Genomic DNA, 24,479 nt, shown 5'->3' on the forward strand with positions numbered 1-24,479 from the left:
AAAAAAAAAAAAAAAAACGTTTCTGTTTACTTCCTAACTATTGTTTAGTTTGTGTTAGTCTATCAAATATTACCCGATTAATCTGGATACTTTTAAGTGTAAGGTGACAAAATAGTTAAAGATAAAGGGTATATTTAGTTACTTTATGGAAATAGATGCATTTAGTATGGAAATAGATGCATTTAGTATGGAAATAATGTCAGAGTAATGCTTATATTGCAATATTATGAACCAAAAAAAATTGTTTTTGGGGTTTCTTCTATGCAGTTTCGACAACTCACCTGTAATCTGGATTCCAAAGCTCGAAGAGTGAGGAGTGAGCTTTCCTGAGGAGGCAAGCTTGTCTTCATGCCTTCAAAGCCTTGACCACACTAAGAAAAAAAGATTTTTATTTAACTTAGAATTATCTACCAGTCATCTTTGTTAATGCAAAGTTAACTAAGGTGGCCTTACAGAGTAAGAAATACCACAAAGGTCAGTCAGAAGGAAATTTTCCAGTGGCTCCTTTGCTAAGCTTTGGTTCTTGAAAAGCAGAAGCATCTGCTCAGTTCCGCACCTGAAGAAATCATCCACATGGACGGAGCCGACATCTGACCAACAGGAGGCTATCTGGAGAAAATTTGTGGTACAAAATGGGTTTAAAGATAATCCAGATAGTATAACTGCATCTCTAAACAATATTAACACCCCTTAAAGATGTTCAGTTTTTACCATTTTAAACCCACAAACTTTTAGGAAGGTAATCAGGATGTATGCAATAGACAAACACAATGGGGGATTAAATGTAAAGAGCGAGGATAATTATACATAATCCTCTGTCTTTACTTATATATTCTGGAAAATCTAGATCTATTTTATAGATACCACCACATTGAACCTGTAGGAGGGGTGTGCATCATTTTACAAAACACAGTAAACTCCAGTTTATAGCCTACCTACCTGGAATGTGTCCTTCCACACAGAACAAACATGGCCCTGCTTAAAGAATACAACAAAAAGACAGCCATTTCTCCCTGTGTTAACAATCTGAATGTCTTCAGCCTGCTCAAAGGGCAGTTCACACGTTTCTTTAACTAAACCATTTTCAAAAAGCACAAGCTGCTGATGTGAAGTTGCTGCAATAACAACACATCTCAGCACATCATCCACCCTATCAGCTGTTAGAACCTGCATGCACTGTGTGATACAAATGTAGGGATGGGGCAAAATCGAAGAGCCCTCAAACACTTGTCCCTTTTCAAGAAAATAACCAAGTGTAGGGTATTGGTTAGTTAGGGGTGCTTCTGAAAGTCCAAGAGCAAAAATCTGTCCTTTGTGGATGTGGATCTCTCCAAAAACACATTTTGACATTTGAATGGGGATCATTCTGACCCCCTTTGCATTGGGGGATGTATAAAACACGCTTTGATCGTGGCTCCACAGCACTGTGGGGCCCTGCAGGATGCGCACGTTTCCCTGCATTTGATAGGGAAGCTTGAACTCGATGCAGGGCTCCAGTCTGTCTAAACCGTTAAGTGAGAGCAGACTATACTGGAAGCTGCCCCCTTTTTCACTCTTCTTTGTCACCAAAACGAACGGAGTTTTAACCCTTCTCTGAACATCTACAGCACAGTTACACGTCACGATGTCCACATGAGCTGACAGTTTCCTGCTGATGGCTGCTGTCCCCTCTGTTGCCTTCAGGAACGCGTTGACTTCACGTGCAAAGGAGAAGCTGCGGAAGTTTAGCCAGTTTCTTTCGCTTCCATTGCAGGCTGGGTCTTGGTTGCAGGTAAATAGGATTATCTTTCCGCTGTGTGAGAGTCTGTGAGGATTTTGATACAAATCTTCCGGGGAAAACGGCTCCATTATTAGACGCTTCTTGTCAGGTTTGTCGCGTTTAGGGGGTTGAGCTTATTACTTACATGACTTAGTGACTCCAAATAAAGATAGAAATATACGCCTAATATATCTCTATTACCAATACAAAGACGCACATTTAACTTTTCGAGTCGTCTAGGGCTTGATATTCAACATTGACCTGTCAGCAATCAAACTATCGCGCCACACTTACGCTGAAGTTGGCCTTCGTATTGTAGGGTGAAACGTTTACTTTTGGTAAAGGAATATTACACATTTTCTTTCATTCTTAGATGATGAGTTTAGCATATCAAAAAAAAAAAAAGATTAATGTGGATAGTTGATAGTTTTATTTTCACCGTTTCTGGCTTCTGCTACTCCTCCAGATTTGTGCAATTTAATAAATAATACATTTTAAGACGTGCAACTTAAGTTCCATGTTAATTGTTTGTTTGTTTTTAGATGTAGGATTCTTTTAAAGCTAGTTAATATGATTTTTTTCAAATAATTTTACGATTGCATAAGTCTTAGCATTACAGTTTGTAACCTAAAGTTATTATTCGTCATATAGTCGAGATCCCAAGCTATGTGATGTTTTTTTTTTTATTTATTTAATGTTCATTCGAAAGCGAGCTTCGGCGTCACCCCGCTCACTTGAACTAAACTCTCCCAGTCGACCCAATTGCATTGTGGGTAATTTTTTTCTAAACAACAGCAAAATATAACATTATTTTTTTACTATATCGTAGAATATACAGCTATATTTTATCATTCAATGGGAGCACTGGTTGTTTGGACAAGAAAAAAAAAACATTATCTACTCTTGTTCTCTTTTCATCACAGATAAACAAAACTGCCCCGGCTGGGAGGTGTGGCCACGAGCGGAGCCAACATGGCGGCGTCAGGATTCCGGTTTCTTACTTTTAGCTGTGATTCATTAGTGCAGCTAGTTTGCTAACTTAGCTGCCAGGGGGGAAAAAAAGAAAACACAATAACAACGCGGAACTACGACAGAGCCGGGTGGACGGTTGAATATGGCAGATCATGATCCGCAGCAGGGAGAGCAGGTACTTAATGACCGTTAGAAATGTTTACTTTGCTGAAATCCAACCCGAATCTAAACCGAAGCAACTCTGTTTTTACAGGATCTTGAGAAGAAAATCGAGGAGACCAGGCAAAGATTCAATAGCGAGTTACTTCAAGGTAACACGAAATATACATGTTTTTGATCAACTGAAATGTATTTACTTCGTGGATATTAATTTGCTTTTATACGGTTTTTTCTCTTTTTACATTCGTAACTGTTTGCATATATTCAAAGATTCATTTCCTTTGGCAACAAGTTCTAATAGCTCAGTTATGCTTCAACAAGTGCTCCACTTAGCATTTAAATACGAGCCTAGATGGCTCATATTTTAGCTTTCTGTTGGGTCATTGATCCACCCATAGACAGTTTAGAGTTTTTAAAGCCACGTTTATTTGAAAATGAAACCTGCTCCTACAGACCTGTCTGAATGTCATGTGATTCCGTTTTTTTTGTGTGTTCTGTTTGCAGACTCAACAGATAAGTATGACTCCAGGGACGTGGAGAGGCTTGAGCAGGACGATGCTTTGGTGGAAGCCTACCTCACATGGAGGCAGTATGTGGTTGATGATGCCTTAAAGATGATAGATGATAGTCTGCTCTGGAGAAAAGAGTTAGGTGTAAATGGTAAGACTTTGGGGTTCTTAGAACTGTTTACATTTTAAAAAGAGTGAAATGTTAAAATAATATGACCCTTTTTTGTGTGTGTGTGTGTGTATATAGGTAGGGATTTAAATTCCTACTCTGTTGTAAAAGCTAAAAATTAATGGTAATTCATGTCCCTCAATTTACGGCTAAGTCTAAAAAAAACCCGGGGCCATAAACGAATAAAACTCCAAATGTGACTTGATATAAAAATCATTCATTGCTTCCAGTGGATCAGTTCACTCAATACAATTTTCTTAAAATGCCCACATCTTATGTGTCATATGTTTGGTCCGTATATTGTTTAAACATTTTTCAACCCTATTTAAACTGTTCTGATCCCTGTTTTGGACAGCGCATTCGGATCAACATTTTTAGCCTTATCAGGCTTCTCGGCCCATTTTAGTTTTCTTCGAGATTTCAGCTGGTTCCATTTTTTTTATTTTTTTTTTAACAAGTAGATTAAACCTTGTTTTACTGATTTCACATTTTCATGATTTAGCTGAACAGATTGAATTGGAAACGTGCTGTAAAAAAATATTTTCCTACAATCTGTTTGTTACTAGAGTACATTATGCAACAAAGCAATAATATATTCAGATTGTTTTATATATTTCAAGTGAAGTTAATTACTTAGTTATAAAGGTTTGAAGAAAAAATCCTTTGCAAAGTTTGGATGAACACCAGACTTTGCTCATGCTGGAAAAATACCAGAACAAAAATCCGATCTCTGGATTTATAACAAGTTAGTTACACCACATTGCCTAAGATAAACTGTTGGAACATGACATCAGGATAAAAAAGCAATTATCAGTAGTAATCATGTATGTTGTCTTTTTGGTTTCAACAGAGATTCAGCTTTTAGGGGAAATCACAGACGGTTGTAATTGAGTCTGCATTGGATTCAATATTTGCTCAATATGACTTTTTTTTTTGCTTAATAACATATTTTTTTAAGGATAATGACAACCCTTTTTATATGAAAAAAAAACTTGACTTAAATCTGCAAATAATTAATATTAAATTACAGATCTGACATTGATAGTTCTCCAAGAAATCCTCAGCAGAAACATTTTTATGGGCCAAGATTGTTTGCACCAAAAATAACTTCAGCTTCAGTTTCATGTCTTCAAAGTTTACAGACTTTAATAAATATAAATATAAAAACTTTTCAGTAAATAAAGCATACATATATTGGTGTTCACATGTTTATATACAGCCAGTTGATCTTTCTTTTTGTTTTGTACAGAAGTATTGGGGGGGGGGAGCCAGGTTGTGGTGGGAGAAATCATGCTAGTCCCACTAAATACTAAAGTTCAATATCCAGCTTTACTAGAACTGTTGACATTGGCATATGTGTTTCAAGCTCCAAACACAAATCTGTGGTTGCCCTTGTGCTTATCTGAGGAAAACAGAGGGTCTTTGTGTGTTAAACAGCCATATCTCCATGCGTAAGTTACCACAGGGAACAATAGTCTCTGTTTCTCCTGATGATTTGAAAGACTTGTTATTTGCTGGCCTTTTAATCCAGTAAATTCTATTTTTCTTTGGCTTGTTTTAGGAAATGTGATTTATATGAGTCATTAGTGCCTCGGGCGAGGGGGAACCTGCAAAAAAAAACAAACTTGTGTGCTTTAAAATATAGACTTTTAAAAACCATAAAGCAGGTTAACATGATCCAGATTACCTTCAATGTTTGCATGTCGTGTTATCTGAAGCTTTATCTCTTAATTTCATTAACGTATGTAATTTGTTTGTTGTTGACTGTAGATATTACTGAGAGCACCATTCCCAGGTGGATGTTTGAGTCCGGTGCCGTCTACCTCCATGGCTACGACAAAGAAGGCAACAAGCTCTGTATGCACCCCTCCTCATTTAGCTCCACCCACACCCACACTGACATTTAATGGGAGACTCTTAAAGTATGGGATGATTAAATATATTCACTGTGATTTTTGTGTAAAAGTACCTCAGTAACTTTGTGAAGTTTAATAAAAAGCATTAAAATATCAAATTAATGGGTTTTTATAAACAGCAATTACTCATATTGTTGGTAAAACAATTTAAAACTATTTAAGCTATTATAACCATGTTATATCTCAGTTTTAACAATTGTTACTTTCATATGTAGAATTCGGCAGAAACGTGGAGCACGTGTTGTGGTAGTTTTCAAGTAAACATTCATAATGCAAGAAATTGTTGCTTAGTGCTCCTATAGAGTATAATAGTTCTGCCTCATTATGACTGATTCAATTCAAATTCATAAATACTTTATTAATCGCAAATGGAAAATATATATATATATATTTTTTTCTTTTTTTGAGTTCGTACGGCACTAGTGGCTAATTTTTTGGACAGTAGGCTAACAGGAATGGGGGTATTAGAGAGGGCAAAGAGATACGGCAAAGGACCACAGGCCGGATTCGAACCCAGGTCGGCCGTATCGAAGACTAAGGCCTCCGTTCATGGGTTGTGCACATCAACCACTGCGCCACCTGCATGCCCATCCCAAAAGGAAATGAAATATTACAGTTACTCATACGTAGTTTCTGTAAATGTGTTTTAGTTTGATGGCTGCTGCTTCATTTTCTACACCATGATTGTAGAAATTTTACTTTGGCTTAACCGTCTTTCCTTCTTGTAAGCAAGAAAAATTATTCTGCAGGCTTTTCTGTTTTTTGCTTCTGCCAGCAACAGGTTGGGGAGGGGCAACTTTGCTTTGCTCTATGTGTCATACAGTCAAGGAGAACTTTGTACCTACTTTATCCCACTAAAACTTATTGAAGTCACTGAAGAATATTAGCGTTTTGAAACAGCCTCTTTTTAAAAGCTTTAGTTACCGGTACACGGATGCTAGCTAACACATGTCTGGTATACGTGTAGCCCAGCCGTTTCATTTCCATTAAAGAAATAGGTGGACGTTTCTAAGTTATTTTGTGAAGTAAAGCAGAATCTGTTCTTTTCTTTTAAAGTCTGGTTTAAGGTGAAGCTGCATTTTAAAGATGCAAAGACGGCTGTGGACAAGAAGAAGTACATCGCCTTCTGGTTAGAGCGCTATGCGAAGAAGGAACCGGGGATGCCTCTCACTGTCGTGTTCGACATGACAGACTCTGGCATTGGCAATATTGTAAGTCCATTTTCTTTGTACTTCATAAGACTTAGACTGCTTTTATTGTCATTTTGTATGCATAGAGTGTATAAAAACAACATTTCTTTAGTACAGCTTTTCAGACAGTAAATGAATATTGCCATTCCTTAAAGGGCAGCAGTGATCAAATATAAACAGTTTGGGAGAAAAAACATGGTGCAAAAAAAACCCCAGAAAAATACGCATTGATATGGAACTTTATTATGATAAGAGGGAGTGCCTGCAATCATATCCTCATTCATCCTGGTGTTTAAGACAAGACCCTCCAGGAGGTCCAGCTCTTCAGTGGTTCTCTTTGGACATTTAATCCTTTCACTCACTTTTTCATTAATGTTTTCCTCTTGAGGAAGCTCTCAGTCAGTGATGCTCTGCCAGTGAAAGGCCTGTTAAATTTGCAATTAATCGACAAGTAAATGCAGAAAGAATGAACATCTGTAGAACCCAAATATGAAACGCCTTGTTTTGATGATCCTTTTGGAAAGACATCGTTGGAGGGCTTAGCAGCAGTGAGTCCGGTGGGAAAGAGTGAGGATTCTAACCATTTATGCAGCTCTGCCACGGCCCACAGATCCTATCTGTCAGCCTGTGTAATCAGGCCAGTTAAAATAACCAGTAGAACAAAACCCCTTCCCCTCCACCCTTATGATTCATCAAGCCTTTCAACTATTCAGAGTCGGTAAAACTTTATAAAGATGGAAATACAATCTTCTCAAAACATAATATATTTAGATAAACTGCACTTTTTTTTAATAGTGTTTGAAATGAACTGAGTTGGGAAGATTTCAAACAAGCTAGCAGTGAATTTGGCTAGTTTCAGATCGAGAGGCGATTAAAGGAGAGCAAACATTTCACCTTTTTTTTTTAATTGTCATTACACTGTCACAAGTATAAATCAACGAAATTCACTCTCTGCATTTAACCCATCCCCTTGGGGATTCCAAGCGCAATGCCCTAACCACCAGGCCACACTCCCCAAACATTCTGCTTTTCACATTTTATACTTGAAGTCTTTCAAGGTTGTTTCATTTATGAATCTTTTTTTGTTTGTTTTAGGACATGGACTTTGTAAAGTATGTCATTAATTGCTTCAAAGTGTACTATCCAAAGTTTTTATGTAAGTAACATCACCCTTAAAGATAAATTGCAGCTATGTGTCATAGATGCTGTATTTCAGTCATTACTAGTGATCTTACAGATGCTTATGTGTCAAATGTGCTATCAGAAAGCCATATTCTCACCGAGGAACATTTTCTTATTTCAGCCAAAATGATCATTGTGGATATGCCTTGGATCATGAACGGTGAGGATGAGTCGGCCTGACTGAGATAGATAATAGCGGTTCTGTGACTTTAAAAATACAAGCTTACATCTTGTCTCCTTGTTGCAGCTGCGTGGAAAATTGTGAAGTCCTGGTTGGGTCCCGAAGCCATCGCTAAGCTCAAGTTTGCTTCCAAAGCTGAGGTCCAGACGTTTATAGGTCCAGAGTACCTTCCGTCTCACCTGGGTGGAACGGTATGCTCTAATCTTTTTCCTGATAGATTTCTTTTAGAAAATAGATGTTAGAATTGACTATTTGAAAGAAATCAAATCTTACAGTTTTTCTTGCCTGCTTGTTTGGTCAGTTTAGCTGGAACTGTATGCTGACTGAAAGATGCTCAGCTATCTGCTAAAAGCTTCTGGTCTTGATTTATGTCCTAACTTGGCTTTATATTTCCTTTCAAATTTTTTTTTCTACATCCCCCGCTTGATGATGCCCAGGATCCCTTCAAGTACACCTACCCCCCTCTGCCAGACGATGACTTCCAAACACCGCTCTGTGAGAATGGACCGATTGTCAGCGAGGACGACGTGGAAAGCAAGGAGGGTGAGATGGAGAGCAGAGAAACCCTGGAGTCCAGCTTCAACTCTGAGATTGTGGCAAAGCCCAAAAAGGTAAACTGTTAAATAAAATAAAAAAAAAATCTAGCTTTTTATATTTTCTGTTTTTAAACTTCAGAAATACTTCAGCTCAGTTGCAGCATGTGTTCTCTAAGTAGTCTGCCTTTGACCTCATTTCAACTGTTTAGGGTTGTTATGATTCTCTCATGCAGTTGAGAAATAAAGTCTTTTTATTTTTTAACTTTTGTACATTTGGCAGCTCCTGGTTTTCTGTTGACATTGTTTCATGTAAGGCGTTACTGACCAGGTTAGATTTATGCATTTAAAACTCTATGAGTCCTGTTCTGTTTAGTTCAAACCTTCAGATTACAGAGTGAAATCAGGCCAGTTATGCGATTTCCATTAAGCTGTTTTTCATGGTGTCTGTTAAATATGTCCTTTAGGGTTTTTTTGGCTTTCATTATATCCAGCTAAGCCCTCACAGTCCCTCCGCTGCTCCTCTGTTCCTTATGGTGTCCACAAAGTATTCCTAAGCTCTTCCCTGCCGTCACTAGATTCCTTCTGCCTGCAGCGTACAGCACTCAGTGAGAATCCCTGCACTGTGGATATGTTGAAGCTGCTGTCGACTTCCTCTCTAGGGTTTCTCAGTGCTGCACCCTGCATGCTGACAGCCCTTCAGCTCATGTCATGTATGTCACCAATTCTTCTAACTCCCCATCAGGATTAACCGGCTCTCCTACCGGGATATTTTTAAGCTTTCTTTTTAGCTTTTGGTCAAGAAGAAGCTTTGTGAACGCCCACCGCAAAGTCATATGAAGGCTCCTGTTGGACACATTCATAGGGTTTCTATTGAGCTGTAAAAGTTTAGAATCAGATTTAATGATTTTCCAGGTTAGGATTAGTATGGAATAAGTTAAACAGAGTATGGATCATTTTTTTTTATTTCCAGAATTTTTCCCTTCATCTCAATGCATTCGTCTGAAACAACATCACTCATCAACCTGTTGGCCCATTCGTTCATCTATTTTCTGCATCTGTCCATCAGTTACTTCTGTCGACCTGCCCGTCTGTCCTTCCATTTTTCCGATCATCTTGGCATCCATTTCTCTATCTATTGGTCACTTCATCCATCCTTTTCTACATCTGTTTATCAATGTGTTTGTTTCTCCATCTGTCCATCTCTCTTTTTCTTTTTTTTTTCTTTTTTTTTTTTGCAGCCTGAGCACAACAGAAATATCTCCCATACTTTGAATACAAAAAAAAACCTATAGAATATCATCAAACTCTTAATTTTCTATGCTTATTTTTTATTTTTTTTTATTTTGTTGCCATTTTCAGCTTCATAGAGGATTCATATTACAAATGGAGCATCAGGCTTAAGGCTGACTCACATATGACAAGGGGAAAAACCGTAGGTTTGCCTGCAGTATACATGAGGAAAACCACATTGAGCGTAGCTACCCCGACAAAGCTCCTGAGGTCCACTCAACAAACAACGCTCCTGTTGGGAAAAATCTGATTATTCACAAGAGATTTAGACCTTTAGATAGATCTACAGCAGTTATTTATCAGCCTATTTGCAATCAGACTGAGGTTTAAGATTATTTGTAGCCTTCCTGGAAAATAAGAATTCTGACAATCTTAAGAGTTGGGTTGCATATTGTATTTTATTTTTATATTTTATGTCATTTTTTGGTGACTTATGGCCTTTTTAAAATGTGCTTTTTGTTTGGGTTGTATTAGACTTTTGTTACAGAACAAAAGGCAGCTTCTTCTATAGGTTATTCAATACAGGCTCTACATCAACATCAAGCTGTTCACCATCAGTTTTTTGGTTTTTTTTTATTGTTAATTTGAAAAAAAATTACTTCAATAAGAAGATTTCTAATAGAAGGAGATTGTTCAGTTAATGTCCAATATTTCATAAGTTGACTAATCCAAACGCTGACCACAACCATTAAAATGGGATTGAAATCTAAAAAAAGGCACAGAACTTAAACTACCTTGCAGATTTTAGGGTTGTTGTTTTTTTTTTGTTTTTTTTTTTATATCTGTTTCCACAATTAATCAGAACACCTAACTACCAAACCAGGATATGGACTACATGGAAATTAAAAAAGGGGTACAAACTGTCAAGAGGACATGTAGATTGATCTGTTTTAAAGTTTTTCTTTCAGGATTGTTTTTTCATCCTACTATTTAAGTCAGCCGACTCAGGAAGAGGAAGGTGTTTTTCATTCTAGCTTGTCAAAATATCATTGCACAACCGCTGTGAGGTAACTCCTCACAAAGAGAAGGTTGGCTGGGTACACGTCTAAGGAAAGTCTATAAATAAGCTTGCTCGCACTTAGATGGTCTTTAATAAACATTTCATGAATACTCAGGGTGAAGTGTAGTCGAGCAGCCTCCCTGACAGCTCAAGCCTTTGACTCTGGCAGTCTCGGTAACTTTTATCACCCAATTATTGCCGCACACAAAAAACAAAAAGCTTTCCTAACTCTTCTCTTAGACATAGCCTCTGTCTCTGCTGTAGCTTTATCTAGTCTGTCCTAGGAAACCCATAGAGGCTTGGACCATCAGGAGGTTTATTATTGTATCACTTAGGGTTAATAAAAACATGATATCCTAGCATTTCCTCATAATCTACCGTAAGCATAAATCTTAAACATCTTATCGTTTAGGTTTTAAAAGCAACACTGTTTGGGCCACTGGTGTAGCTTTATATAGTTAATTTGTCCTGATTTTGAGACAAAGACTCAACCAACTAAAATCTTTTTTAGTATCGTACTTTGAGAACCATGTGTTGTGAGTTTGTGTATAGTCTACATATATATATATATATATATATATATATATAAACACTTAACGGAACAGAATAAATAAATATATAATATTTTTATTTTTTTTGTTCTAGTCTTGATTGTGTAATGTTGTAGAATCACGTCCCATTTTGGGTCTCCGCTCTTTAGAGGGTAGTAAAGTTAAACCAGCAAATATTTGCCAGTAAACTAGTTTGGTTATCTGCTCAGGTAGAGTAAATATGCTCCTCATTACTTGTAACTAAAGCTCTAAAACAGCTTTGCCTCAGGTAAGAGTGGATTAGCTCCTTTGGGTTTCAAAATATGGCGGTCTGCATTTTATAGAGGAAATTTTTCCAAATAAGCTAAGAAAAGTGAAGGGGAGAATGGAAGACTTTGTTTAGCCAGCTGATTGGCAATGTACAGCAACAAGCGGGTGAGGGGCAGAGCTATGTTACACTGTTCCTCAGCACTTCCACTGGCATATCCTCAACATATAGGAACAATATTAAGAATTGTTTTTGTCTTTTGTTTTGAGACTTTTTAAAACATTTAAAAGCTTGAAACTGTATTTTAGCCTGTGCTTTAACCCAAATTGTATCTTTTGTTTATGCTCGTTAAATGAATTCATGTTGAAATACAATAATTTAGAGCTTGGAGGACTAATAATAGGAGAGGAAAGTTGAAAGAAGGAAGGGACTGAACATTTAAAGCAGACTAGTTACAGCTTTATTTGTTTTTAGCGTAGTATAGCATAGAGTTATAAACCTTTAATATGGTGTGTTTATATGTATGTGGTGACTTAAAAGTGTGGCTCTGTGTTACAGCAGGCCTTTGGAGCTTTGAGCCTGACTGAGTGTATTCTGATCCATCTTTTTTAAATAAATTAGATCTCTCTCCAACACTCCTCCACCATCCCCCACCTTAACCACCCTCCATCTGTTCCTAAAGTCTTCTGAGGTCCAGGAAGCATTGAGCTGATAGCTTAATGGCTTCTGGAAGCTAATTTTCTGTCTCTCTCTCTTTTTTTTTTTTTTTCTTTTTTTTTCCCCCTTTATGTTATCGGAAACAAGGGGTGGCTGTGGTAAGGCAGTTTAGGATCACAACCACAGCAGAAGCCCAGGGAAGATCTCTGCAGGCTGGAAAGGCAGGTTGTACTCAAAGCTGTGACTCAAATGGTTTGAGTACTCCTTCCTCCAGTGTCGACTGACGTTGCCGCCATCACTCCTACACACCCATCCCATCATCCATCACGGAGCTCAGTTTTCTAATTTGACCTAGAATATTGCTTTTTTTTTTTTTTACCCGCAGCTTTTTATTTGCACGTCGTAGAAATGCTTATGTAAGCGAAGCGAGACACACATTTCACAGTTTAATTAGCTCTTAGAAAAGGGCCAGCACACTCCCTAATGTCCATAAATGTTTCACGTTATTTGTCTCGTCTAACCTCCGATTATTAACCACTGAGATAATTACTGTTCTATTACAGTAGACCAACTTATTAACCCTCAGCACTTAATCTTCAATCAAAGCTGCTTTTTAATATAAGCCTTCAGTGCCTTATCTTTATCCAAGTCTAAGACTTGAAAGTTTTTAATCATGTAGACAATCTAATGTGCCTTAACTTTAATTGCACAAAAGCATGTGCATTTTATATGTCTGATTTTGCATTTCATATTTTACACAATGTGTAGAAATAGTGTCTTAAATCTCTATTATAATGGTCTCTAATTTTTTCATTCAACTATGGTCACTTAATTTGTTTCTCATATTATAATACCCTCTATTTTTATGTGCACTATTAATCTATAATGGATTTTTATTTTATTGTAATATGTGTGGGGAAAAATGGAACTGATGATTGTTCTCATCACTACAATGTACTATTAATTGCAAAATCTGTAATAAAGTGCAATCAGCCTAACACCATTAACTCCATATTTATACATAATTGTGTAATTCTTTCGTTTGACATTTAATAAACAATCCCATTGGAAGATGATTATCTCTTCATGTCTTTTTTTCGGTGCAGTTGCGAAATAAAGTGACGACAATCTTCAGGTTTTTACATATTTAAGCTTATAAACTGGAGTATAAACTTCCCTGTTGAGTCAGCAGTGCTTCTGAGACGTGTTCCCAGACCCGACCGACCCCCGCATCCTTCGCTCCTGTTTGCCTCCTCCTAACGTTCTCCCTCCACTGTACCGCGTCTGTGGTTCAAGCATTCACTTCCTCCAGCTGGTCATGCTTCCATCTTTAAAGGCTTGGCCCACCATGTAACAAGTCTCCATATCCAGTCAGCCTTTTTGTGGTCTGCCTGGGAGGGATTTGGGTCAAAGTGTGTCAGCATTTCGCTGCTCCCTCATGTGAGGAATCTCATGACTTCTGTCTCCATTGACCTAACTTTATTCGTGGGGGGGGGAATTATGTCAAAAGTTATAAGTTGGCTTGATTCACTAGTTCTGTATTTTCATAGATATTTTTTACTTTTTTTTTTGTCTGTTCAGCAGTTGAAGTCCAGAATTTCACAATAAGCTTATTTAATGAAGATTGTATCCTGATTTCAATGACGTTTACCCACTATTTTAATCTAACACTTTATTGATTAAAATTGACTATATTGACTTCTATAAACTGATAGGGACCTCTTGATGGAGGCCAAAGGTTAAACGTTTTATTTAAGAGGGGTTCCAGAGAAGATGTAGATGAATGCTTAGCCATGTTTTGGTATTTTGTTCTTTTTTTTTTTGTTCTTGTGTGTGTTTTCTAACCATGTGGCCTTTTCTGTTTCAGGTGAATTTTCTAGAAGAGAGCTTGAGGTCAGACGATGGTGAAAGAGACACAAACGTGAGGGTGAAAGGAGTCAGGAAGCCACAGACCACTTTCAAAGGTCTTCTGTTAGATGTCAGGTAGGCCCTGCTTTTTCTGTTTTTCTAACTGTTACCATGTAAACCTGATTTCAACTGGTGGTTAAAACAGTGATGCTCAAACATTTCCTGCTGGGCCCCCCTTTTGGTTTATAAGAGATGCCCCTACTACCGCCACCAACCAAGCAACGTTTCACAGTTTAGCAAAGAAAAATAAACCACTGTAGATTTTCATATTGCAGAAAAATAAACAACAATCTTTAAATAAAGTACATCTTTAGAGTGCAATTACTAACTTTTTAAATTGTACAAACCTTGAGGTTCTGAATGTTTTATTATGTTTCTACTGAGTACCGTACAATGATTGGATTTTAAATGATTAAGCCAACACAAAGTAAGTAGTGCGTAATTATGAAGAAAAAAACCATTGCTTTGGAAATGTTTAACAAATAAGCCCGAAAAGCCATGTCTGCATTTGTATTTAACCCTTTAATAAGACGTGGTTGGAGATCCTTCAGACAGATGAGGCCATAATGATAGTGGTGGCATAGTGCTGTCCCTTTGATTGTCCTCAAGAGGATCATAAAGACCTGCTAGAGTTTATTAGGAGATGAGTGAAACTAAGACACCTGAGATAAGGGGGGGGGAATTGTTCCTTTCAGCGGGAAAACCAGCTCAAAACCTACTGTCTGAGGTACAGTTTGTGTTGTAGATCAAAGTATACCCCAGAACACATAGGTTATTTGCAAAAAACGATGATTCTGCAAAGATTTGATCATAAATACAAATCTTCTTCGATTTTAACATATAAAAATAAGAAAAAGAAAAGTAAAATAAAGCATAAATCAGTTTTCCTTCCTTGTGTTAGTTTATCATGAAATTCCAATAAAAAAGTGGCAATATACTAAAGTCCTTCGAAAGCTTTCTGTTTGTTGTCTTTCTTGTTTCAACGTCTTTACAGTGATTGCATACAATCCTGTTTTGATGCCCAGCGGTTGCATTCAGCAGCACCGTATGGGGAGGCCCAAAAAAGCAGAAGAAGAAAAGATTTGTCACACTATTATTTTTCAAATATAAAATGAAAATCCAGCAATGAAACAAATTATATTTGTGTTCTCCATCATTTTTCAGCTGTAAACAGCGAAACAAAGCATGAATATATTAAATATACCATTAAAATATTATGTCATTTTGTATTATACCATTTTATACTATTAAACGACATCTATAAATCTTGATCATTCTCATGAGCAGCCTGAAGCAGCCACACAAAAAATATGTCATTAAATGTATACATGAATGAAAAATGAGTTCTCTGGGCCAGCATAGAAATAACCTGTCCTTTTAATAAAATGATAGCAAAACCTAATGGGAATATATTTTCACAATCCAAAGCCTATTTTCCGTTCATGTGTACATAGATACAGCTGTGTTTTTGTTTTTTTTTTTGTTTTAAATAAGCTGGTATTATTTTAATAGGATGTAAATTTTAAAGTTAATGTATATTTAACTTTTCACACTCTGATCATTTTCCTTTGTAAAAATTTTACAATAAAAATTACATTGTAAATGTAAATGATACCTTTTAGTGCATATAGCAGTATAAAAGCTTGCACACATTTTTTTTTTTTTTTTTGGTGTTAGGGGGGCCCAATATCAATGTCTTTCATGGGGCCCCAAATTCCTTGCAGCATCCCTGGTTATATTCCAACTCTTATCATAAGATCTGGATTTAAGGCTTTTGGTTTTTTAAATCTTTTTAACATGAATGATGTTATGGCTAATCTTTGACATTTAAAAATATTTCTTAATGGATGAACTCCAGCTACATGGAACAAACTGCAGTTGTGCTTCGTCTTTGTTCCACTTTTAAGGTGGCATCTTTAATATGTTAGACTTCATTCTCACATTAATTGGTATTTCTGACTGCTTTGCTTAAAAAAACTTTTTTATATCATAGTTAATCTAATCTTTACCATAGCATGTCCTTTTTAGGCTCTTGTCCTTTCCAGTTTTGCCCTTCCTTTTAACCAATAGTCCTTGAGGAGGACGTGTGAAGTCATGCAGACTGACAAGAAACTGATGGATCAGAAAACATAGCTGTCTGTCACTCTGAATCATCATGCTATGGAGCCACATGGGAATAGAAATATGCTGCTGCTAGTTTTCCAGCAGCATTTGAATCATTTTTTTTAACATGCAGGGATATATAAAATATTCTGTTAAAGTGACAGGCATGAAAAAAAATTGCTCTCTTCCCACAGGTAGTGTGACATGCATCCTTTACAGTTACACTGGAAAGCAGGGTCAGGGCATTTCTTCTAACTTCTGTCATTCACAGTCTAATGTAAGATCACAAAATCATAGCTTAAAACAAATGTCAACAATTTTCCTGAAATCGTCTCCTGTGTGTGAAAGTCCAAGGTCACAGTTTATACCAGCCATAACCTCTGGAGGGTGACCCCAAAACTTCTTATTAGATTATTGTTGGTTTTATAGCTTTACTATTTTGTACACCTAATTCATTGTCTAGCTGCTTTTTTTTTTTTCTAAGTTTGATTGATTGATTTATTTAATGTAGGGCCTGTTGCCCCAAAACTAAAAATAATTCAAATCATCATCTAATCCTGCTGATATTTATTATCATTTTGTGCTTCTTGATTAAAACTCTAGTTTCAGCTCCACATCACTGTACTCCCACCACCATGCTTCCCTGTGGGCTTGGTATTCTTCTGTAATGCGAAATGTACTCGTTTGAATTGTGTCTTTGGAAAAGCTTTTAGTTGATTAGTTTTTTAGGGAATTATATTGCATGGTGGACGTTTTGTTTACAAGAATCAGCTCCTCACACAAAATCCCACATTGTTGTCCAGATTTATATTTAGGATGCAGAAAAATATCACATGTGGAACACAACTAGAATCTTTTAAATCTTTTAAATTGTCTATTTTGCCTATTCCGGGAAATGGTCACACTGTCCCGTGGTTTCTATCCTAAATTTATGGTGTTTCCAGGTAAACAACATTTTACAACATCTAATGTGACAGGCAAAACTGAACTTTATGTTATTTGTAATCAATGTTAGTTTGGCAAAGCTAAAATTAAATTAAAGTCAATTAAGGTATTAGTAGAGGATGTGAACACATACAAACGGGTTATAGCACCGGTGCCTCTTTCTAAAGGTTTTGTTGGATTTTTCATTGTTGTTTCACATTGCAATTATACTGTATTGAATTAGATTAGATTAGATTCAACTTTATTGTCATTACACATGTACAGGTACAAGGCAGCGAAATGCAGTTTAGGTCTAACCAGAAGTACAATAGCAGCAAGTGCAGGATAAATAATGGTTCCATAAATATAGGACATGGGTTTCTACTGAATGAGTATAGAGATGAATACTATTACTATAAATAATGAGTATAATATATAGATCACTAGTGTTATGAACTAAATTTACAGCTGGATATGTACCTGTATATAATACACAGGTGGATATTACTATAAAAAAGGTTTTTACAGTTATGTGCAATAGCATAATATACAGATGGGTTTTACTATAAAATGAATAAATAAAGTTTGGACAGAAGCTATCTAAATTAAAGTGCAGTGGAAGGTAATTGCATATTACAGGTAAAGTACGTTATTGCAAATGTATATGTAAACAATTGGTACTGTGGATGTACAGTCAGCAGTGCAAATATAAGCAGTTGGCAGTGCAAATCAATTGAATGTATTCTACTGAAATGTATCCAAGTCAATTATTCTTAAAATAAGAATATTTTCCTTTCCACTGAAGAGGCAAGGCAGTTTGCCAAAATAATAAGATGATCTATGTCTAAAATAAGTAAACACAGCTCCATTATCTTATTTCTACTGATATGTGATTATGTTATTTAAGGGGCAAACTTTTTCATTCCATTGGTAGATCATCTTATTTACCTGCTTAAATGAAAGGAAAATGCGATTATTTTAAGTTTGCTTATTTTTAAATCGTTATTTTCCAGTGCACTGGAAAAATGTCACATCAAAGATATGAAAGCTTTAGCTAATAATTGTGGATTCTTTTTCAACTCTCCTTGATCTAACAGAGATTGTAAAACTTTCTATGTCCTTCCTACATGTTGCTTAGTGCTTCAGGGTATTGAGGAAATAGAAAAAGCTGATCCCAGCTGCAGCAGCAGCAAGACTTGTTTGGCTGCACTGGATTGCTTCTGCATAACTGTCATTACGTTAGACTGCTGTCGTCACACCAGTTAAATAAGGAAGTCTCACAGAGACGGCTTCTTCTTTTTTTTCTGTCCATTTTGAGTATGACATTATCAAAACTATGCCATCAGTTTCGAGGAAATCGAAAGCTCTTGATATCCGATTGAAGGTGAAAAATGAAAATTAGATAGTTGATGAATATAACGGTAATTACAGCAGGAGGCATGAATCACAGGAAAACTGAACAAATGGGGGAAGGCATTTCTTTGTATAAACAGAATGGCCACATGGCTTTGGCAGGGTTAGTTTAGCCCCTGAGTGAGCCATAAATAGCATCCATGCACCGTCTGGCTGTGATGTAGTCATACGTTTAGAGATCATTTTAAAACATGTCTATTTTTCTATTAACATGCTGAATTAATTCATGCAAGTCTGCCCACATTTTAACAAACTTCATTGAAGTTATTTAAAATTGCAGGTTTTTGAAAAGCCACTATTACAAAATGTCCCCTTTGTGACTTTTAGTTTGTTTCCTTGCATTTGTTTTGGCCTTTGCAGGATTTTTCCTTGCAGGTTCACTGCAGCACAAACCTGACCAAACATATCGGTTTGTTTTTCCGCTAACAACTCTACCAGTTAGGAGTGAGAGCACATATCTGGGTCTTATCAGCGAGCTGTTCTGCAGCTGTAACCAGCATATGTTGCAACGGCAGTGGACTTAGAACTCATTTGTATACATAAAGCCTCAAGCCAAAGGTGCCAGCTTAGTAGTTATTTTATCAGTTTATTTACAAATTTTTCACTTGATCTCATTATATTGAGAGGGAATCACCTGTAGCCAATTATTAATCTGTTTAGAAAAATATGTAAAGGCAATATTTCAGAATTATTTTATTTTTAATATGGTTACATTAAGTAAAATAGCTGTGAATTCAATTTTACCTGCTTACCTGCTCTTTTCACAGTGGAGGAAAGTTTAGTTTTTCTACACATCGACTTGATGCTTCAGGTCATTATCAATGTTTTTTTGCTATTTTGCTCTGATTGATCCAGTGAGACGTTACCGGGGATCAACGTTGTTTTCAGTCAATTTTCCATTGATTTAAAAATGACTTGTTGTTGTAAATCAAACACTAAAGTCAATTCTCCTCACAAACACTAATTAATTAATCTGCACTAAACAGGAACTTCTTCTTGGTTTCCATCACACCATCTAATGCTTTGGACAGTAATTTGCAGAATTAATCTTTCCCTTTGACTTTTGCCATATTTTTCAACTGTACAGTTGAAATTTCGTCACTCTGTACAGCCATGACCTAGTCTGTATTATTGGGATTGTGAATGTGTCCATTTTTTAAAATTTTCCCCCTAAAATAAAAAAAATATATATATATATGCATGAATTTGTGTTCAGCTTCACGTAACTGATCTTTCTAAATAAAAATGCTTTTATAAGTCACCTAATAAGTAGAAAATCTGCAGGTCTGTGGTCGGATTTCAACAAGCACTATTTTTATGCCTCCAAGGTTTGGTAGAAATCATTTATGAACAAACCCTATCCTTAATATGTAAATATGGGGAATGCACTCTCTGCATTTTGACCCATCCCCTTGGCTGCCATTGTGCGGTGCCCTGGGAGCAGAGTGGGGTTAAGGGTCTTGCTCAGGGACCCAGAGTGGAGGGTGTGGGCATTGAATCAGGTGCTTGCAATGTTCTCAGAGCACAAGTGAGCTGCTATAACCCACTAGGCCAACACAGACCAATTTAAGACCAAGCAGGCTTAAAGCAGTCAAGTCGTAACATTATCTTAAATGAACATGTCAGAGCAGCATTCAATCCATCATCAGAAAATGGAAAGAATATGACACAGATCTTTACCTACTAAAATAGGAAGATCCACCTAAACCCCTTTACCACCTCAGACGTTGATAATAAACCTGAATACACTGAGAACAATTAAGGAGTACATGAGAACAAAGAACCCTGAGGACATTCCCCCAATGATATTGCAGTGATAGCTATATGATCTAAACGCTGCGTTTAACGGTATGATAGCGCTAAGGGAATTTTTGGTTACATGTTTATTTAAGAGATATAAGATGAAAAGTAGGCTCTATACTGACAGGCTGGGCAAAGACACCATTTATCAGGGAAACAACAAGGAGAACCTTGGTAACTGTAGAACAGTGATAGAGATTCACTCCTCAGGTGGGAGAATGTGTCTTCAGAACAACTGTTGCTTTCCACTGAGCATATCTGGGCTTTATTAAAGAATGGAGAAGAAAGAAGAAAGGCATTGTTGAAGGAATGCACAAAGCAGCTCTACTCATACTTTGCTATAAGCCGTTTATTGAATGCAGCAAATATGTGGAGGATTGAGCTCTGGGCAAATGACCTAAATGAAACTTTTTCTGACCTGCATGAAAAAAGAACCCCCCCCCCCCCCCCAGCTAATGTTAGTTTCAACCAACCCAAATACATTGAACTGAAATACTTTCAGTTTAGTTTCTTCAAGTGTTGCAACTGTTTTACCTCACATTATATAACGTTATTTTCAACAATAATGTCAGCCGAGTTCTCTTTTACACTGCTTGGCGGCTTTTTGATGTGAGGATTTCTGACCGCTCTAAGCTGTGAATTAAAGTGATAAACCGATTAAATTGAGCTTTAAATGCAGAAAAGACTTTGGAGCTGTGTTAGCTTTTAATTCGAGGCCGGGGGCTTCAGAAGAGTGGTGGTCTTTGATCTTGTGTTTGCCAGAGGTTCCTTGTCTCGCAGGCATGTCTCTGCAGCTGGTTGAAGGGAGAGAAGAATACACAAGGACATTAGGAAGACGAAAAGGTTTTGTTCTCATCCGTTTTTTAAGCCATGGAGCATAACTAGGCTGGGATTTGATGAACTATTAAAATCTGTGCTGGTTTCCTTGTTAGCAAAGCTTATTTCTGCTGTGTTCACTTTGCACTAAAGCCAATTCAGTCTAATCACATGCCCTGCACGTCCAAGTTGGACTGATGGAAACTTGGTTGGAGGATAAATTTGAGGCTCCCCATCACAAGGAAAATAAAAAAAAGTACGTTATGCCTAAATTTTAAGCCACTGTATTTTTCTCTTGGCTATGAACTTTATAGCTCTCTCCTGCCTGCAGTTCATCTAATACCGAATGGTGATTTTCTGCTCCAGTGCATGATGAAATATCCATCTGTAAATAAACGCTCCTTCAGGACAAAGTCAAAAACTAAAGAGGCAAAATTATCCTTTTTTTTCATCCTCAAAGTCCTATGACTTTTACAGTTCAATGAATTGTTAAATGTTGGCGGACTTTTCAGACGGGCAGTATGATGATACTGAACAAGAAAAAGAGATACCAAGCTTTATCCGTGTGTTTTAAATAACTTCCATCATATTATGTTGAATCTCAGTCTTAAAAAATAGATGATTTAGAAATATTTAGGGCTACAAGAGTATAGGATGAAATAATTGTAAAGCTTTTTAGATCCTTTAACCAAGAGGGTCAATAATTGTAAAGGTTTCTAAATACCACCTCGATCCAGAGTTTAAGATTCAGGAAATTATTTTGCATTGTTTGAACTTTGAGTGATGAATTCAGAATTAGTTTTTTTTTTTCCTTCACAGCACAGCCCAAAATAATTTTGAACAAATAAACAAAGAAGTCCCATTTATGAAAGCGTGTTTTTCAGTCTCTGAGTTGCAGCAAATTCCTACAGAAGCTGTCGCTTTGGGACAACACATTGTTTAGCAGGAAAAGCTTCATATCCCCAGTTAATTAGACCTCACAGACACATAGGCGAAACAAAAATGCACTGGAACAGAATTAAATGAGATGCTTACAGGAAAAATAAGAGACTTTTATAATAATAAAAAAACAATGACATTGCATTTTTCTAATAACTGAGCTTGTAGTTCACTTCAGGGATTTTCTTGTGGTGTTGTTCCTTTAACACGATCTCTTTTTTCCGTCAGTCCTGCTGAGGAGCTGAGCTTTGGGTCTGCAGAGAACGAGAAGAAATGCCTCATTATTCTGAGTAACGTCACCAAAAATCAGGTGGCCTTTAAGGTAATTGGGAAATCCTTTCTATTCAGCCTTAAGAGATCATATCACTATGCAGGCTTGGTAATGAATTAAAGTGTTTAATCTAATGAATGGGCCACTGGCCTCTGTGTGTCCAGGTTCGTACTACAGCACCTGAGAAGTACAGAGTAAAGCCCAGCAGCAGTAGCTGTGAACCAGGGGCCTCGGTGGACATAGTGGTGTCCCTACATGGAGGTACGGCACTTAGCACTCTGCACGCTATTCACAGCAGCTGAGCCTCAGAATAATCAAACACGGCACTCACCCTGCAAAAGTGCAGGCAGCCGCTTTTTCTTTACCTGACATGCATATTTCAGGTGAGATAAAAGAATCGCCTGCTCCCAAAACAAACCGTCAGACAGCTGACAAGAGAGTTGAACCAGAGTTCGACCTTCAAACGGTTTGAGGTGTCGATGTGTCGAGCACATCTGAGAAGAATCAGCAAAGCTGGCTTTGGAGTTGCTGTTACCTTGGTTTTTTTCTGCTGTGATATTGAGTTTTTTCAAACTGTCAACCAGTTCTTTTGAACAAAGCTGTGCCTCTTTTAGCAAAAGGTCAAATTATTTTATTGATGCTGATTAATACCACGCTATTTCTTTAATATTCTAGAACAAATTATTAATATCTTCGGATTATTAAAAGTTATATTACTGTAGAAAGAATTGAGGAGGTTTCAGACAACTGCCCAGCACTCAGGAAATTGTTTTGCCATTAAATGATTTTAATGATGGTTTTGTGCAGGTTCTCAGGCCTCCCCTCAAGACAGATTTTTGATCATGGCTGCTGAAATGGAGAATGTCGGATCGCAGGAACTTACTCAGTTCTGGAAAGAAATCCCAAAAAACAAGGTGATGGAACACCGGTGGGTATCAGTTCCTTCATATTAACCCGTTGATAACATACGATGTAGACAAACTGAAGAAAACCTGTCTGTATATGGAATCTATCCCTCTTGCAGATTGCGTTGTCATGTTCTGGATAGTGTTAAACCGGCAGCCAACCCTCGCAGGGACAGCTTGGGGGAGACGTCAACCAGTGGACAGCAGGAGTTGAACTCCGCAGTAAGTTTTAACATCAGGATTTGCTGCCACTTTTTTGCCATCAGGCTCAGCTTAATCAGATTTTTTTTATGCTGTGTTTAAGAGCATTTATTGTAAATCAGGTGTTTAATATGCAGATATAATGTCTGTAGCATCTTCTTAGATGTTAGCATGATTAGTTAAAGTATAAAAGGAGTTTATACTGTATAGTTTCTTACTAGGCTTAAAATCTTATTACAATATTATATCTTACCGAAATGACGATAAAATTGATAATAAAACTTCATTCTTCATTAATTTCTTGAAGTTGTACTTAGGTAACTGTATTGCTGTGACTGCATGCAACAGCAATCATAGCTCGGCATTTACAAACATTAAACTTGAAAATTATACAAATTTGGAAAGGGCTTCTTAAGGAAAACAAGTTGCATCACTAAATATCCCATAGTAGGTTTATTATATCCATTCCACCAGCATATCTTTTATATTTGTACCGCTGATTATAGTAGCAGGAGAAAATCTCTTGCATTACAGGGTGGTCTCTTTATAAATCCACCCAAACATTTTCAGTTCCTCTACTTCTCATTTTAAATCTCCAGTAGCATACAAAGCAAAAGTAATTTATTTGCATACATTATGAAATTTTCTGAATATATATATATATATGGTATACTGCTCTTCTTCAACACCAGATTTATTCTTTTTTTTACCAGCTTATGCGAGTGATGGCCTGCAACTCTAGGCTGGAGCAGAAAATGAACTCCTGTCTGTGGATGCAGAAGGTTCTGACTGGCTTGGTGCTAGTCCTCATAGTGCTGAACCTGCAGTGTCTCTACCTGCTGGGTACAGCTCAGCGGCCGTCTTGACCTACTGCAGCGCCG

At 37.0% G+C, this 24,479-nt stretch overlaps 2 protein-coding genes across 2 annotated transcripts in view; one reads left to right on the plus strand and one right to left on the minus strand.

Annotated features, from left to right (window-relative positions):
* fancb (Fanconi anemia complementation group B) overlaps positions 1-2,062 on the minus strand; it is a 17,013-nt gene extending 14,951 nt beyond the window's left edge. The window contains exons 1-3 of the mRNA XM_015395711.1: positions 940-2,062; positions 454-609; positions 282-371 (exon numbers count right to left, since the gene is read on the minus strand). Of these exons, the coding sequence (XP_015251197.1) occupies positions 282-371; positions 454-609; positions 940-1,848 (1,155 nt within the window). The 5' untranslated portion in view covers positions 1,849-2,062. The remainder of the gene's footprint in view (positions 1-281; positions 372-453; positions 610-939) is intronic.
* Positions 1,636-24,479, plus strand: mospd2 (motile sperm domain containing 2). The gene is made up of 16 exons (XM_015395712.1): positions 1,636-1,771; positions 2,683-2,906; positions 2,985-3,042; positions 3,395-3,550; positions 5,339-5,425; positions 6,541-6,695; positions 7,770-7,830; positions 7,978-8,016; positions 8,104-8,228; positions 8,475-8,648; positions 14,186-14,301; positions 22,450-22,543; positions 22,657-22,753; positions 23,300-23,420; positions 23,517-23,619; positions 24,312-24,479. Exons 2-16 carry the CDS (start codon positions 2,874-2,876, stop codon positions 24,462-24,464), a joined length of 1,572 nt encoding a protein of 523 aa, XP_015251198.1. The 5' UTR covers positions 1,636-1,771; positions 2,683-2,873; the 3' UTR covers positions 24,465-24,479.

This window comes from Cyprinodon variegatus, unplaced genomic scaffold (genome assembly GCF_000732505.1).
Source record: "Cyprinodon variegatus isolate N-32 unplaced genomic scaffold, C_variegatus-1.0 Scaffold754, whole genome shotgun sequence".
Taxonomy (NCBI): domain Eukaryota; kingdom Metazoa; phylum Chordata; class Actinopteri; order Cyprinodontiformes; family Cyprinodontidae; genus Cyprinodon; species Cyprinodon variegatus.

Excerpts from the sequence above, each read along its gene's own strand:
- mospd2 (XM_015395712.1), top strand. The coding sequence starts at position 2,874 with ATGGCAGATCATGATCCGCAGCAGGGAGAGCAG. Across the intron at positions 7,831-7,977 it reads GTACTATCCAAAGTTTTTAT|CCAAAATGATCATTGTGGAT; the intron begins GTAAGTAACATC and ends TTCTTATTTCAG. Across the intron at positions 22,544-22,656 it reads AAAATCAGGTGGCCTTTAAG|GTTCGTACTACAGCACCTGA; the intron begins GTAATTGGGAAA and ends CTGTGTGTCCAG.